The sequence below is a fragment of the Erpetoichthys calabaricus genome, chromosome 14, assembly GCF_900747795.2.
Source record: "Erpetoichthys calabaricus chromosome 14, fErpCal1.3, whole genome shotgun sequence".
NCBI lineage: Eukaryota > Metazoa > Chordata > Cladistia > Polypteriformes > Polypteridae > Erpetoichthys > Erpetoichthys calabaricus.
Window position 1 is genome coordinate 10,903,641 of NC_041407.2, and position 15,952 is coordinate 10,919,592.

The window sequence follows — 15,952 nt, forward strand, 5'->3', positions numbered from 1 at the left end:
CCAAACACGGAATCAAAATTCAAAGCGATATTGATGAAAAGGTAAAAGCAAAAAGAGATCGAATCCAGCAGCTGAGCGAGCAAAGAGGAGGTAAAAAAAACTGTATGTGTTTCCCATTGTATCACCATTTAAGAGGGGGTGTCGGAGGAGCGACCATGTCTCCTTGGGGTACGTTTGCCATTTGTCTAGTTGCACAGGATGACTTCTCCAATTCTGGTTTCTCAATTTATTACTCCGCTTTCTTTTACATAAAGGCTAAACTCTCTGATAAAACAAACCTCCACTGCTCTTTGTTTACACTGCAGGAAGTTTCCCAGCTGCAATTGCACCCTTCTCAGAAGTCTGCAGGCTCAACTACCACATTACCTTGTGTAAAGGAGCACTGCAATTAAACTTTAGAAAAGCAGGGGCTGAAAAGATCAAATTTAGTGATCAGCCAATTTATTTTGTAACGGCCAACCCCTTACCCAGACCAGCCACTACACTACCAAGACTATTTCCTTGGACTAGCCTGAAGACTCTCAAGACGATAACAAGCCGTACTCCTTAAAGATTGTCCTATTTTTCCCGACACAACGAAATAACCAGCAAACAGTAGATAGATATGTAAAACCAAATACAGATATATTGACAGTGATAAATATACATACACACGAGGACAGATGAATATACAATAATATATATGTGCACACAAACCACCACTATCCTAATGACACCAGTGAATAATTATTAATTAAATGAAACACGAATATACAATATTTACAAAAACCCTCTCTTTCCCCCAAATAATAAACAAATAAACACGAAACACAACCACAGATGAATGATAAACAGCAATTGAAACGACAGTAATAAATGAGTCCAAAAGCTAATAATGTCCGGTAATAGTTGAATATTGGCTGATGTGAAATTTTGCTTCCTCCCAACAATACAAAAAACAACCTCACCATAAGTGTCGTCAGCAATTGTTGATAAGTATCCAAACCCCGGGGTTTCTCGGTGCTGGCAGTCATGATAATGATCCGGATCCTTAAGAAGCAAGTAATGGACTTGTACGATGAACGGAAATGAGTTGAATTATGGATGCGTAAATTATTCTTTTTCCCGTCTCTCTCTCTCCTCTCCTCCTTCCTTTTCCTTTCGTTCTTCTTGTTTAAATACAGAATGTCCCGGATGTAACTGGTGGATTCAACAGGTAATTTCTGTCTTGGGGTTGCGATCTCCCTTCATCATCCTTCCCCTTTTAACGTACGGGGACAACATTTACTGATAAACACATACGGTATAGTATAGCAAATGGGACAATGAAAACAAAACACTCAGCACAGATAAAAAAAACAAATACTTATTATTATGTAGCTCCGCTACAATTTATTGAGTCTTCTTTTGTGAAAATCACACAATTTAGATTGGCAGCTGCTCGATCGGAGCATCCTTGTATATACACATATTATATATATATATATATATATATATATATATACACACAAACACACACACACCCACACACAGAGTATATACAGATAGGTGGATTTGTACCTGGTTACTATACTTTATAGTATATGATATATATATCAAATGTATAATATGTACAGTATAATATGTATAATATTATTGTCTAATCTTGTTTGTTTATGTTTTATATATTAACTTGCTTTTTATTTTATCTTGTAAAGCACTTGGAGCTACATTGTTTGTATGAAAATGTGCTATATATATATAAATGTTGTTAAGAGTACGATAATTCTTGTTAGACGTGTATTTGCTCCTTTTTACGTGTGCAGTTTCCTCTGGCATTAATAAAGTTTCTGTCTATCTATCTATTTAAAAGGGACAAACCAGAAATTGTAGTTTTGAACTCCTAAATAATAAACATGTCTTTTTAATTCTTTTTGAAGAGCCTTTCCTTGTTTTTTATTTTTAAGGTTATAAGTGCCACTGTGCCCCCTAAATAGGTCATATCTGAAATGCCATCAGCTGACGCACATCCAGCAACATGCTGCAACAAGCAAGAGCCCTTGGATAAGACAAGTGACGTGGAACATGGCATGACACCATAAAGGTAACAACACATAAAGGAACACAATCAACTGAGTTGCTTTTTAAAGAAATAAAGTGTGGAAAAATCCCACAAGTTGCAGCAATAGACATTACACCTGCTGGAGACCATGACACTGGCACACGTTCAGTTCACACATGATAAGCAGCACCAGTTTATAGTGTTAGATTGTGAGCCCACCTACCTACACAAACACATATCCAGCCTTTTTTAACATACACCATATACCATCAGCATGCACAAGATGGCATGCAGTGAGAGGCCTTTTGTAGTGAAGCATAGCCAGGGCACAGTGTGCCAGGCATTTTCATTCTGCATTTCCTGTATGGCATCAGTTAGGGCGGAGTGGTGGCTCTGAGGCTAAGGATCTGCGCTGGTATCCCGAAGGTTGCCGGTTCGAATCCCCGTCACTGCCAAAAGGCCCAGCCTTGAGCAAGGCCCTTAACCTGTAATTGCTCCAGGGGCGCTGTACAATGGCTGACCCTGCGCTCTGACCCCAAGGGGTATGCGAAAACTACCAAATTCCTAATACAAGAAATTGTATAAGGCGAAATAAAGAACAAAAAAAAAAAACTGTCAAACACAGGTGCAAATAAAGAATATGCAGTGCCGGGACTTCATCTTCTGTAAGTGTAGCATATGGAGTATCAGCATCCTTGCTGGATTAAGACCCCCACAGGCCCCTGGGTGACTTTGCTCTTTAACAGAAACAGATTTTACTTTTAACAATGCAATGTGCAGACACTGCGTTGTATTTGTCCCTCTTCATTATGGCGCGAGAGTCGATCTCCTCATTCAGCTCACCAAACCCCAACTTGATCATTTCTACTTTGGTTGGCTTTTGAATTGGTGACAAGGCCTCCATCACGGACCCCTGGGTGCACACACAGCACGCACTGTTGGCAGATCCTCCCCTGCTTTCTCACACACATACAGTATGGGACATGTTGAATATTTCCATATACTTTTCATGCTTGTTACACCTGGACGCCACGGATTGCCTTCCCATTACTCCCCCTAGTTTGCTGGCAGGCACCAAGTGACAAACAGATTAGTGTATCACACTATCTAACGGACTCCTATTAAACCTCCATTTGTCATTTTTAAGGAAAACAAACTGCAAAGGAACCACAAAATGATTCTGAAATGCTTATCCACGGGGTGTGCAGCTTAGGTTACCAAGTAAGCTACAGTCACCAAAAGAAACATGTTGGGTTTCCCCGCCAGTGCTCCGACCTCTGACCCTACATAGCAAAGTTTATTGAACTACAGCGAGGGCCCGAGTGGGCATCTCCAGCCTGCTAGGGGTCTGCACTCTGCGTGTCTGTGAATGGCATCAGAAGTCGACAGCAGAGCACCTATGGAGGATGGCAGCTAACAAGCTACTCACAAGGAAGGAGACACGCAGAACATGCAATAGGAGCCCAGGCCCTCTCTTCTCTGGAAGCATTCCTAAGTTGGGACCCTTGATTTACCATACACACCTTTCTAGACCAGCTAACCAACTCTACCCAGGACGGCGCCTTACATGCTGCAGGCGGCCCACCATGGTGGCCCTCTCATTTCAGCCTGTGGAGTTTCAGTGAACAACCTGGTGGGCAGCCAAACCATCTGGAGACAAATGACTAAACGGAAGGAATCCACACGGACAGCAAGGGGTCACAAACACACACCATCACCCAGGATACGGCAAGACCTCCTGGTAGCGGAGACGGTTCAGCTCTGTTACCCATAAACCTCCGCTGTGCAAACAGAGGAATCCTTGATCAGCGACTGTTAAGAAAACCACAAGGAAAGAACATTTTTTTAAAAAGGTGTTCTCCTTTGCACTCTGGTGTGGCATGTGGGAAAGTGCTGCCTGATTTTATGCTCTGCTGTGTGTCAAAGGGCATACGGTGAAATGTATAAAGGCACAGCAACAGCGTGTAAGGAGACTTTGGAGCTGAGGGTCTCCACTTCTCACTGCTTATCAGCGAGGGCCTAAACACCAAGCAGGCAGATTCTGGTCATCACACATACAGGAACCCATCATTTGGCTCATACAGTAATGCATAGACTGCTGGTCCACTTGTCACTTGTGCCTCCCAGTGTGGTCCTCAACGTGTCACTGTAACCTGCTGTACAAAGCATACTGGAACATCTGTCACAATTCCTGACCCTTGGATTAAGGTGTCCACCAAATATTTGACAATGCAGAGGATTTTCCTTCTTGTTAGGCACTTCTGCTCCTCTGGTCTCATCTCAGCTGCATCTGACAATAGTCATCCGTGGGCAAACGTGCTTCCCAGCGGAGCTGAAGGGGCTGAAAGGATTTCCGTTTCACTGTTTGCTTAGCGCACTATGGGTGTTGAAGTATTTGTTTTGTAAGTCAACAAATGGCAATTGTGAACCAGAATAGCCGTCCAGGTCCTTCAGTAGAAGCCTCACGAATCTGAATGGTTGTCAATACTACGTTACAGCAGATACATCAAGTCATTAATTAAATTCTTAAATAATTTCAACAATAAGGAGAGGGATGTGCCGCCAACGCCTGCTTACAACTGTAACTGTGCACAGGTCTGACCGATACATCTTGCTTCAGCTGCCAGAGTGTAAATAAGAGTAAGGATTTTTTTTTTACCCACAAGGCTTCAGGAGACCCTGCGGCATACAAGCAGGCATCAGATGCGCATCCAGTAAAAGGAGTTGTACCTTCTACTAAATTAAAAAACAGAAATTCTGTATGTTAATATGTTCTTGGGCGGCACGGTGGCGCAGTGGGTAGCGCTGCTGCCTCGCAGATGGGAGACCTGGGGACCCGGGTTCGCTTCCCGGGCCCTCCCTGCGTGGAGTTTGCATGTTCTCCCCGTGTCTGCGTGGGTTTCCTCCGGGCGATCCGGTTTCCTCCCACAGTCCAAAGACATGCTGGTTAGGTGGATTGGCGATTCTAAATTGGCCCTAGTGTATGCTTGGTGTGTGGGTGTGTTTGTGTGTGTCCTGCAGTGGGTTGGCACCCTGCCCGGGATTGGTTCCTGCCTTGTGCCCTGTGTTGGCTGGGATTGGCTCCAGCAGACCCCCGTGACCCTGTGTTCGGATTCAGCGGGTTGGGAAATGGATGGATGGAATATGTTCTTGTTTATTGTGACACTGGAGAGGGGTGACGTGTTGCATGTTGGCTAGACGTGTGGGTTAAGGATTTCACGCTACTCTGTACACGTGACGATTCTGACTCGCGAGGACATCACGAGTGAGATGGAACAGAGTCAAAAAATGCAACGCGCAACAAGTCGCCACTTCCCAGCACCACGATTACAGGTGTTTACGGTGGGATTACGGAGTGTCACTACCTCACCTGAAAAATCTGCGAATAGTACCAGAATTATAATTGAGTGTTCTTAAAACCGCTTCCAGATATCCCAGGGTCTTCAGTCTAGATTTGAGCTAACAGGAAATCAACACCAAAAGGAATGGCTCATCACTAGAGTCTTTTTTACGTTTATAACTGAGAAAACGCAACCCGTCTCAGACTCTGAATTTCCCCCTGCGATTAATAACGCTTATCAAATCCAATCTATTTGTATTTGTATCAATTTGTCTATCTAAACTGGGGCAAGGGGTAGATCGGGTAAGCCGATTTGTGTTTTCTCTATTAGATAAAACAAACGTCTGTATTTTAATCCATTCTTGTTTATCACACGTCATATTTTGGTCGGACATTCAAGTAAGAACTTCCGTGTATTCTGTATATGTGGTAATGCTACTACTACTACTACCGCTTCTAAATCTCGTAAGACTTTCTACTTCAGCGTTAACAAAATTATAGTTGCGTACATCCAAGGTTGTATTCAGTGAAAGAACTCTAAAATGAATTAAATTCTGTGCATTAATAAATTCTCGTTTATCATGGCACTGGTGGTAGCTGACATGTTGCATGTCAGTAAGAACTTATTCTGAACACTTAACAATACAACTAAAATAACACGTCAAGTCATTTTCTAACCCACCTAATTCCACTTAATTAATTATAACACTTATGTCATTTCCTTTTCGCTCCGAGAGTCCCAAGGGTAATAAGGACTAGGAGTAGTATCGTTACAATTAAAATTTTTCTTGCATGTATGACCAATATGCAATATATATTTCCATTCTCAGGTGGTGAAGATTGTCTTTTATCACATCTTTTCAGGGTGTACATCTTCAAGTCCATCCATTTTTTAAGAGTTGCAGGGAAGCTAGCACCTATCCCAGCAGGCAATGGGCACAAGGCAGGAACAAACCAGTCCATCTCAGGGTGAGCAGACACACACTGGGGCTAATTTAGCATCGCCAATTCACCTAACCTGCATGTCTTTGGACGGCAGGAGGAAACCAGAGCACCCGGAGGAGACCCACACAGACACGGGGAGAACATGCAAATGGATGCAAACTAAACCTAACATTATAATATTACCCAAGTAAAGAACTCATCACTCTAAACTTTACGTGTTTCCATTCCAAATGTTGTGACGGATTGATGGGCTTATAGTATTTGATCCAGATTCTCTTCTGTTAAGATAAACTCCATAATGAATTACTGGGTCAAATATTGTGGGCACCATAGGTCAATATAGTCAAGTAAATTAGCAAAGGCAAACCCAACTATCTTGATATGAATACCTCAGTCTTAGGCGCAGGCCAAAATGGGATTCACAAAATAAGTTAGAAAAATAGGCCAGCTCTTCAAAAAGTATTAAGCGAGGTATAAAAATATATACTACCTCTCGATTCTAGAGTATTATAGAGCTGCGTGGAAATAATTCTGCCTCTGATGTGCTAATCAACATGCAGCATGTCAGCCCTCTCTGGCACAGTGATTATAGGTTTACAGGATTAGTGAGTGTAACTGCCTTACCTCTTACCCGAAAATTGCACAAAGTACGGTGAAATTGCAACTTTCATGTTCTAATCAACATGCAGCATGTCACCCCTCTCTGGTACCACGATTAGGGAGGAGAACAGCCTTACCTCAAAATTTCTTTCTTCCTTTCCTGAAAAAATTCTTCTAACAACATCACCAGTGTAAGAGAGAATTCTAAAGCATTTCCAGGTATTCCTGGTTGGGGGGGGGTTCTTGACCCTAGATTTGAATATATTGCATAGTAAATTAACACCAAAAGGACTGGCTCATTACTTGTGTATCTTTTAGGATTATCATGGAGAAAATATAACCCGTCTCAGCCTATCAACAACAATAACGTTTATTTCTATAGCACATTTTCATACAAATGATGTAGCTCAAAGTGCTTTACATAATGAAGAAAGAGAAAAAAGACAAAATAAATACAATAATAGAATTAGGGAACACTGATTAACATAGAATAAAAGTAAGGTCCGATGGCCAGGGAGGACAGAAAAAACAAAAAAACTCCAGACGGCTGGAGAAAAAAATAAAATCTGCAGGGGTTCCTAGGCCACAAGACCACCCAGCCCCCTCTAAGCATTCTACCCAAGATAAATGACCTCACAATCAGTCCTCATTGAATTCAGGGTTCACATGGAAGAATCTACATTTGGCATTGCAGCAAGGAGACTGTGGAAGATTGTGGGTTCACTTCCCGGTTCTTCCCTGTGTGGATAACGCTTTAAGTAATGAGAAAAGCGCTATATAAATGTAATGAATTATTATTATTATTATCTTTCCTACCTGCTTGTCTATTTAAATTGGGTTAAGGGGTACATCAGTTAAGCCAGTTCGTGTTTTCCATTAGATAACAGGAAGCTCTGTATTTTAATACATCCTCGTTTATCATGGCGCTGGAGAGTGGAGACGTGTTGTGTTTTGCTCAGATGTCCAAGTGAGAGCTTCATTGTACTCTCTTCACGTGGCAAGGCCACCATTACTTCCAAATGCTGTTAAGATTTTCTGCTTCATCGTTACAAAATTATAGTCGTGTATGTCAAAGTGCACGGGCGGCATGGTGGCGCAGTGGCTGCTGCCTCGCAGTTAGGAGACCCGGGTTCGCTTCCCGGGTCCTCCCTGCGTCGAGTTTGCATGTTCTCCCCATGGCTGCGTGGGTTTCCTCCGGGCGCTCCGGTTTCCTCCCACAGTCCAAAGACATGCAGGTTAGGTGGACTGGCGATTCTAAATTGTCCCTAGTGTGTGCTTGGTGTGTGGGTGTGTTTGTGTGTGTCCTGCGGTGGGTTGGCACCCTGCCCAGGATTGGTTCCTGCCTTGTGCCCTGTGTTGACTGGGATTGGCTCAAGCAGACCCCCATGACCCTGTGTTCGGATTCAGCGGGTTGGAAAATGGATGGATGGATGTCAAAGTGCACTGAGATTCTTCTCAGGCGGATGTGGCAGGTGAGAACAAACGAGTCGGAAGCGCTCCTAAAGGTGACACCCTAGCATAAAAGCCACTGCCCACTTCTACAGGACTTCAGCCAAGACCTCAAAATGAAGATATCTCCTTCTGGGCCTGTTCAGCTACACTGTTCAAACACACCAGGCATGTTAGCGGTCTCGGTAAGGAGGGCGGTGTCACACTCGCACACGTGTGGTCACTTCAGGTTGGAGGCAGTGGCTGGGGGTTTTAACGACCAGCTAATCTCACCAGGAAGATTCCTGTCATTGATTAAAGTGCACACCTTGAGGGCGCCACGCCAGCCACAGGCCCGCATGTTTACCTGTCATTGTTGCCATGTGTCCTGACCGCAGAACAAGGGCGGTGCCCACTTGATTTTTTTTTTTTCTGTTTGCCAGAGAGTCCCAGATTTGACAAGAAGTGTAAAATAATCAGTATGGGAGCCAATCTTGCAACACCAAAGTCAATAATTCAGTATGTGGATCGCAAAAGGTGTCACGTCCATTGCAAGCTGAGTTTGGCCTTTAACCCTCCCAAGCAAAGGCTGATGAGGCAGAGCCGTCCACACTAAAATAAAAAAACGCCAGATTTTAAGTCAGACCTTTCTTAACACACAATCATTAGGAGTATGGAGTCCGTTGTCCTGAGTATGGCTGAAGCAGTGGGACCAAATGACCGCATCACCCATATATAGGTAGAAATCACACCGGGCTTCTATTGAAAAGCACAAAAAAGAAAAAAGGATAAGCAGGGAACTAAATATGCTATAAAACATACATTGTGGTGGGACAGAAGGCAGAACTTGGTGAGCTGGCCTAACATTACATAACGTATGGTTTTTATTCACACTGATAAAAGATGGAGCGGATATTTGAAGCAAACACCTCGCCCCAGGTGATAGCGTGTGGATTCTGCCTTTTCCATTCATTATTAATCTGCGTGACGGCTGCTTGGAAACAAATTCTCCACCCTGTGTATGCCATGCCACTTTTTGGACTTGACAGGACGCTTTCATTCCAACTAAACCCCGTAGTGCAATCCTTAGCTACGTGACCCTAAGTGGGGTCACCTGATATGCTAAAGGGGTCACAAGAAAATATTTAAAAATAGAAAAAAAAAAACATTAAATAATGTATTGAATAAGTGAATCTGACTATTTCAAATAGTTTGGGGGGGGGGGGGGGGCGCAAAAAAGCTCCGACTTCAAAACGGGGTCGCAAACCTAAAAAAGCTTGCCGCTTTGGAAGGCTCGTTCGTGGCCTCCACGTTTGCCACGTTTTCGACTCCTTATGGACAGTTCCAGACTTTGGTGGTCACAAAGGTCTTTCTTCAGGGGAATCCCCTGGCACGCAATGAGCTTTATTTAAAAAAAAAAAAAAAAAAAAAAAGATTCAGATTACCCAGAATCCTTTACTGCTTTACAGACACCAAGGAGCACAGAAGAAGGGGATTCTGCAATATCTCGGGGTAAGCATTTCATTTACAGAACGGGAGAGTGAAGCCGCAGTTTGGTTGGTCTTGGACTTGCATTACAAGGACAGGCTTGTCTAATAATAATAATAATAATACTAAAATAAATTATTTATAAAGATTTGTATAGCGCCTGACAATTTAATCCATTGACAAAAGTACAAAATGGTGCCTGGCATTTAAACAATCACCACTTTACCTTGGCAAGGGTTTTGGTGCCCATTTTGTGCACTACACATTGTTACATTTCATCAATTTAATTCTCCTTTTTGGGGCTTTGCCATACCAGAAGCGGTCAGCATGGCCACCTGTCAGAAGTTTGTAGGCAGACAGCTGGCTAAATGTTAGAAGACCATTTGGTGAGAACGGATTGGTGGTGTTGAGGGGTTTCTGAGCTTTCTGTTTGCTGCCTTCCAGCAGACTAAATCAGAGAATAGAGTTAGAGTGTAGAGTTAAATTAATTTAATTTTCAATGCAGGGATGCATCAGGTGAAAAGCCAGCGCCAGTCTAGAATGTGCACAACTCCACCGGGTCAGGTTTAGGGTGCCCAAATAACTTGGGACATACATCAGGAATGAAGTTGCAATGCCCACAATCTCTATAGTATACCTGGCATTGCTGCTTTCCCACGCCGAGTCCCACAGCACGGGGCAGGCGGTCGATTCAGACAGCGGGTTTGAAGGCGCAAAGCTGGGCACAACAAAAACGAGCCATGCATGAGGAAGTTTACTGGAGCAGCCTGGCAGAATACTGTTCAGATAAACCTCCAGGGTCCAGGTCTGTTTCTCAGTGGACGTACTTGACTTCTCTGGCATCGCAGGCTTAGTGCCATTGTGTGAGATCAGACAAAGGCTTGAATGGAGCAGTGGCAACATCACAGTCCGCTGGGGGAGATCGAATGCCCCATGGAAACATTATCTGAAATATTGTTTGGCACAAATCATGCGCAAAATTCAAAATGCATCTCTATGCATCTATACATGGGAAAACAAGCCATTGCCGTGAATATAAAATGAGGGGGCACAGCTGAGGAAAGAGCCATGCCATCTAGTGCACCACTCCCTGCAACTGCATTCCCTTTACATTATCCCACTAAGCTCTGCGCATGCAGACAGTCCACTCATCTAGCCATTTTTTAAGGGTGGTAGGGGCTGCAGCCTACCCCAGCAACATTGGGCACAAGGCAGGAACCAACTCTGAGTGGGATACCAGTCACAGGTAAGCATATCTAAATACTTGGGCACAACACTAAATGCTTAATACAAGGGTCGTTTGATAAGTATGGTAAAAAAGCAAGTTAAACACTGTTAATTAGGAAAAAAAATCACTTCAAACATCTGTGTCACTTCTGGTTCAAATTTGGGGTGACCAAGTATGAAGGGTGACACTTGCTAGTCATGGCGTCACCAAGTGAACTGTTGTGCCATTTCAAAAGAAATTTACCAAACGACCCTCATATGTGAGAGGGGCACCATAGTGCAGTGCCTCAGTACTGAGCCTTTACAGATTAAGCAATAGAAGACTAACAACTAATAGTTAAAATGATGAAGAGAGTTAGTCCAGTGGATCGAGACGGTGACTTTAAAATGAGTTCATCAAGAACACGGGGGCACAGTTGAAAACTTGTTCAGGGTAAATTCTGCACAAACATTCGGAAGGTTTTCTTCACAAGACTTTAGGAGCCTTTAAAACTCAATTTGTGGTTATTTAGATGTAAATGGCTAGGAGTGCTGGGCTGAATGGCCTGTTCTCATCTAAATTGTTCTAATGTTCAAGGATTCAGTGTCCTGGGTTCAAATTTCACACCAAATCACGTGAAGTTTAGATGCTGATTGGGTTCATTGTGGGACTGGCATCCATGGCTCTTTCCTCGTACTTTATCTCTGGTATTCTACCTAAACTCAATCCATTTCTCTATTTCAGTTTCTTTTTTTTTTTACTCTTATAGACTATCGGGCCTTAACAGTTTTAATTATTTCTAGGTGTTTATACAGTCCATTGCACATTTCCAGTGATCCATTTTCTATTCTCTTCAAGAAAGGTATGAATAATAAGACAAATAAGATAAATTGTTAGTTAAAACAGTGGGTTTTTTTTTTATTATTACTGAGACCGGGGTGCCCAACTCCAGTCCTGGAGGGCCGCAATGGATGCAGGTTTTCATTCTAACCCTTTTCTTAATTAGTGATCTGTTTTTGCTGCTAACTTCTTGTGAATTCATTTTAATTGAACTGCTTTTTTAAGATTTGTTCCCCTGAATTTTCTCATCGTTCCTCTGAATTGCTTCATTTCTTTCCTTAAATGGCACCCAAACAGAAATGAAATGTGAAGTGAGGGAGCCAACAGAAGACCAACTAAGTCAGGGCCTCAAACTCCAACCAATTTCACTCCAACCAGTTGCTTAATGAGGCGCTGAGTCTTGTCGTTAATTAAACCCGTTCTTTAATTCCGTGGCTTGTTGCTGCTCTCATTGTGCAGTGCCAGACAAATTGTGGACTTTCTCTTTTCTAAGAGCAGATCAGCATTCCTGAGACCTTCACCTTTCTTTATTTTCAGATATTGTATGATGGTCATAGTTTGCTGGTCCTGTTTTGGCTCATTTTGTATCTCATTATTGTTTGGCTGCTAATTAAGGAAAAAGAAACAATTGAGGGGTCTGAGTCTTCAAGAGCAAGTCAGTTAAAATGAACTCAAAAGAAGTTAATTATCAGCAAAAACAGGTCACTCATTAAGAAAAGTGTTAGAATGAAAACCTGCAGCCACTGTGGCCCACCGGGATTGGAGTTGAGCACCCCTGACTGAGACGAAATCATTACTATTTACTAGCCACAGAAATTAAAAAATTATTTTCTCTCTCCTGCCCTACGTGCACCTTCAGCGCCTTTCCTCCATATTTGAGTGTGTGTCTTTGTGAAGGCCTCACTTCACTTGCACTGCCTGTTCACATTAAACCAGCTGCTCAGACTCTTTCGTTATATTCGAGGTGCCTTTCTCACCTCCCGTCCGGTTTTATACTTTGGATCTTTGATGGCGACTCTCTCAGCGTGCGCCTTTACTCCCCCTTGGAAACCAAACTGACCAATCACACCAAAGCAAAACTGACCAATCAGATTGCACACAGGAGGCCATAGTCTTTTATTATATGGTAGATTGTGTATTTTTTTTTTTCCTGTTTCATTTTGTTTTTTTTTAGTATTTTAGATTATCTGCCAATAACTGTTTTAATTTATTTAGAACTACTTCTGCATGGCAGTTTGATCATTTATAGCACTGCTTGGCCCCGAAGAACAGACAGCGGGTCCCGAATAGGCGTAGGCTGCTCTTGTTCATCTTTGTGGTTTGTGTTCTTCACATGGTTTGAAACTTCTCTTGGCCTTTTGAATGGCTGCCCCCAACACGCTCAGGACAGACCACCTCTGGTAATGAGACAGACTTCTCCAATTCACCTCCGGTTCTAAGACAAAAGACTTGGAACGGTTTGTAATTTAAGCACACCGACCCGCTCTTCATTTGTTTCAAGGTATAAACTGAGAAAACTTTTGTACATTGAATTCAAAGGCGAAAACTACTTTCTTCCATCACGTAAATTTTTTGACAATACAATGTTTTGTATTTTAACTTTTTTAGCTGTCAATTGTATCATTTTTATTAATTTTGTGCTAGAATTAAATATCAAACTTTTATTTGAAAGGAGATTTGGTTAAATTTAATATTTTCTGATAAATCTACAGTAAAGCAAAACAGTTACTTTATTCGATAATAAGGTCAGAATATAATTGAACACAGTGAGGAGACCTAGCAGTAGGGAGCAGCAGCATGTGGAGCCATCAGAGGCAGCAGAGTCAAGGACTGAGTTTGGGTTCAGAAGGAACCTAAAAAGAAGCTCCAGCTTGGTGCCCATAACATCCTCAGACCTCGCCTGGTGGACCCAAATAAAGTGCTGCTCTCACGGCTTCACATTCACTTTGGTTTAAGAAAGCAGGCTGTCCAAAGATGGAGCCCATCCTAACGTTTTGTGCCGATAGCTTCCAAGTTTCTCAGAGGCTAAATTGAAAGAGGGACCTGATGTTAGAAAACCGAAGTGCAATTTGAAGGTGCAATGAACGACCTGGAAGGAGCAGCTTGGCTATCACTCAGAGAAGTGATTTCTAAGTTTTTAAGTAACAATGAAGATCCAATTTATAAAGAAATTGTGAAAAAAAATTACCAGTTTAATTTTAAGGAATTGGATTGCAACACGAGTCTCAAAGCTCACTTTTTGAATTTGCATTTGGAATTTTTTTCCTGAAAATCTTTGGAGTGAAGCGCGGGGTGAAAGATTCCATCAGGATATCACGGACGTGGAGAGAAGGTGCCAGGGGCCGGCGGGAGGTTTTGGATCAAGAAAAAAAAACAAACTAAGAAGTGACAAAAACTAGAAAAGCTATATGTAATATTGTTGTTTTCTTTAAATATATATGTTTAAAAATATTAGATTGCCAAAATTTTTTTCATGTTAAATTAATTTAGCATAATATTGTATGTTTGAATAAACTGTGCAACTTGTTAAATTTTCATTACATTTCTTTTCAGTTTTGCACTTGAATGTAATATGATGCAATCATTCAGATTATATATTTTTATGGTGTTCAAGAATGCAAACAAAACTGACTACTCACAAACAATTTTTTTTTGAGTTTTGCAGCACTGTGAATTGGTAATATATGTGTGTAGTCTGCTTTAATATTTAGCATTAAGCTCAGCTACCCTCTTTTGCATTATTTTTACTTCTCTTTCCTTCCTGGCACCAAGTGTGGTCAGGATGGGTTCTGCTCCCACCCATATCTGTGAATTGGATTAAATTAACATTATTGATGACAGTCATCAGCAAGAGGATTACGACTGGGTAGCATTAATTCACCCGCCCATCCTTGCCAATGCAGGGTTTTGGGAGCACTTTAAAAATTTAACAATGGGCCTTGAGCTTTATTTTTGACTGTGCCATAAAGTGAGTCAGGAAACAAGGAAGGACTGAATTACAAAATAAAAGGACAATACAATGAACACAACACTCATCAATTAAGTAAACATGTGTTGCACATAGAAACCTCCAAATACAAGACAGGGATTCTGACACCCACCACAAGACCCCCGCCAGCTTTGCTACACACGTGAAAAAAAGCACATAGCGCCCTACCGCCTGACAATCCGTTTACTTTTACGGCGGAACTTTTCTCCCTGTTACGGGGTTACCTTAGAGATGCCATCCTCATTGGCCTCGATCTTCTTCTTCATCACGATCAGCTGCCACATATCATTGACCGGAGAGTCACCGGGACTGGCCGTCTTGGATCGCTCGAGCAACTCGGCAGCGCTGGGAAAACCGCTGAGAGCCGCCACCTGCTTCTCGATGTCAGCCACTTTTCGTTCCATGTAATGGAAAGTGGCGGGCTGATGGTGCGCGCCACGGTCGTGCAGGTCGTTGTCCTCGTCCCGTAGTTCAGCTGTCACCTCTTGGATTTGGAGGTGGCTCAGGATGCCGTGGAGAAGGGCGCGAAGCGCGCCGAAATTGACAGACCCGACCTCCGGAGTGCCAATGGACAGGCGGAGCAGGTCCGACAAGCTGACGGGAGCCGGCATCTTCTCTTCTTACACGGCACGCTGCTTCTGATGGTCGTGGTTCAACTTGTCGGCTTCTCTAATTGGCACCTTCCTCTGGACGGGGCAACATTGCTTCTGAAAGTCAACCGTAATGTGACGCCGTGTACAGTAGTTCGTTTACCCGCCGCGACGCGAAATATCATTGGCTTTTATTAGAGCTTCTCCTGGTTAAAGTCTACGACACGGTTAGTCCACAGTGTCTAACCGAGTGTCCGTCAACTTTTTTGGACCACCAAAACCCGCCAGCGCATCCACCTTCCAGCTTCGCTCGCAGCTCTTCTTAGAAGGCGTCAGCGAACACATTGAAAGTCCCTTATAAGCGCCGCCTTCCGCGAAACGCCATTGGTTACTTTCTCCGCCGCTGTCTCTTGCATTGGCTGGAAATGCAGTCAATTTAAACTCGCTAGGGCGGGAACAGGTAAAAGATGCGGGGTTGTGGGTTGCTAAGCAGCGGTCGCACGCG

The 15,952-nt window shown here is 42.9% G+C and overlaps 2 protein-coding genes across 2 annotated transcripts in view; both read right to left on the reverse strand.

Moving 5' to 3' along the window:
* The window catches only part of LOC114665089 (uncharacterized protein C16orf96 homolog), a 42,184-nt gene extending 26,389 nt beyond the window's left edge, over nt 1–15,795 (reverse strand). Inside the window, exon 1 of the mRNA XM_028819470.2 lies at nt 15,082–15,795. Coding sequence (XP_028675303.2) covers nt 15,082–15,468 — 387 coding nt within the window. The 5' untranslated portion in view covers nt 15,469–15,795. The remainder of the gene's footprint in view (nt 1–15,081) is intronic.
* The window catches only part of mfsd11 (major facilitator superfamily domain containing 11), a 200,509-nt gene that overhangs the window by 149,285 nt on the left and 35,272 nt on the right, over nt 1–15,952 (reverse strand). The gene's annotated exons all lie outside the window — the stretch shown is intronic.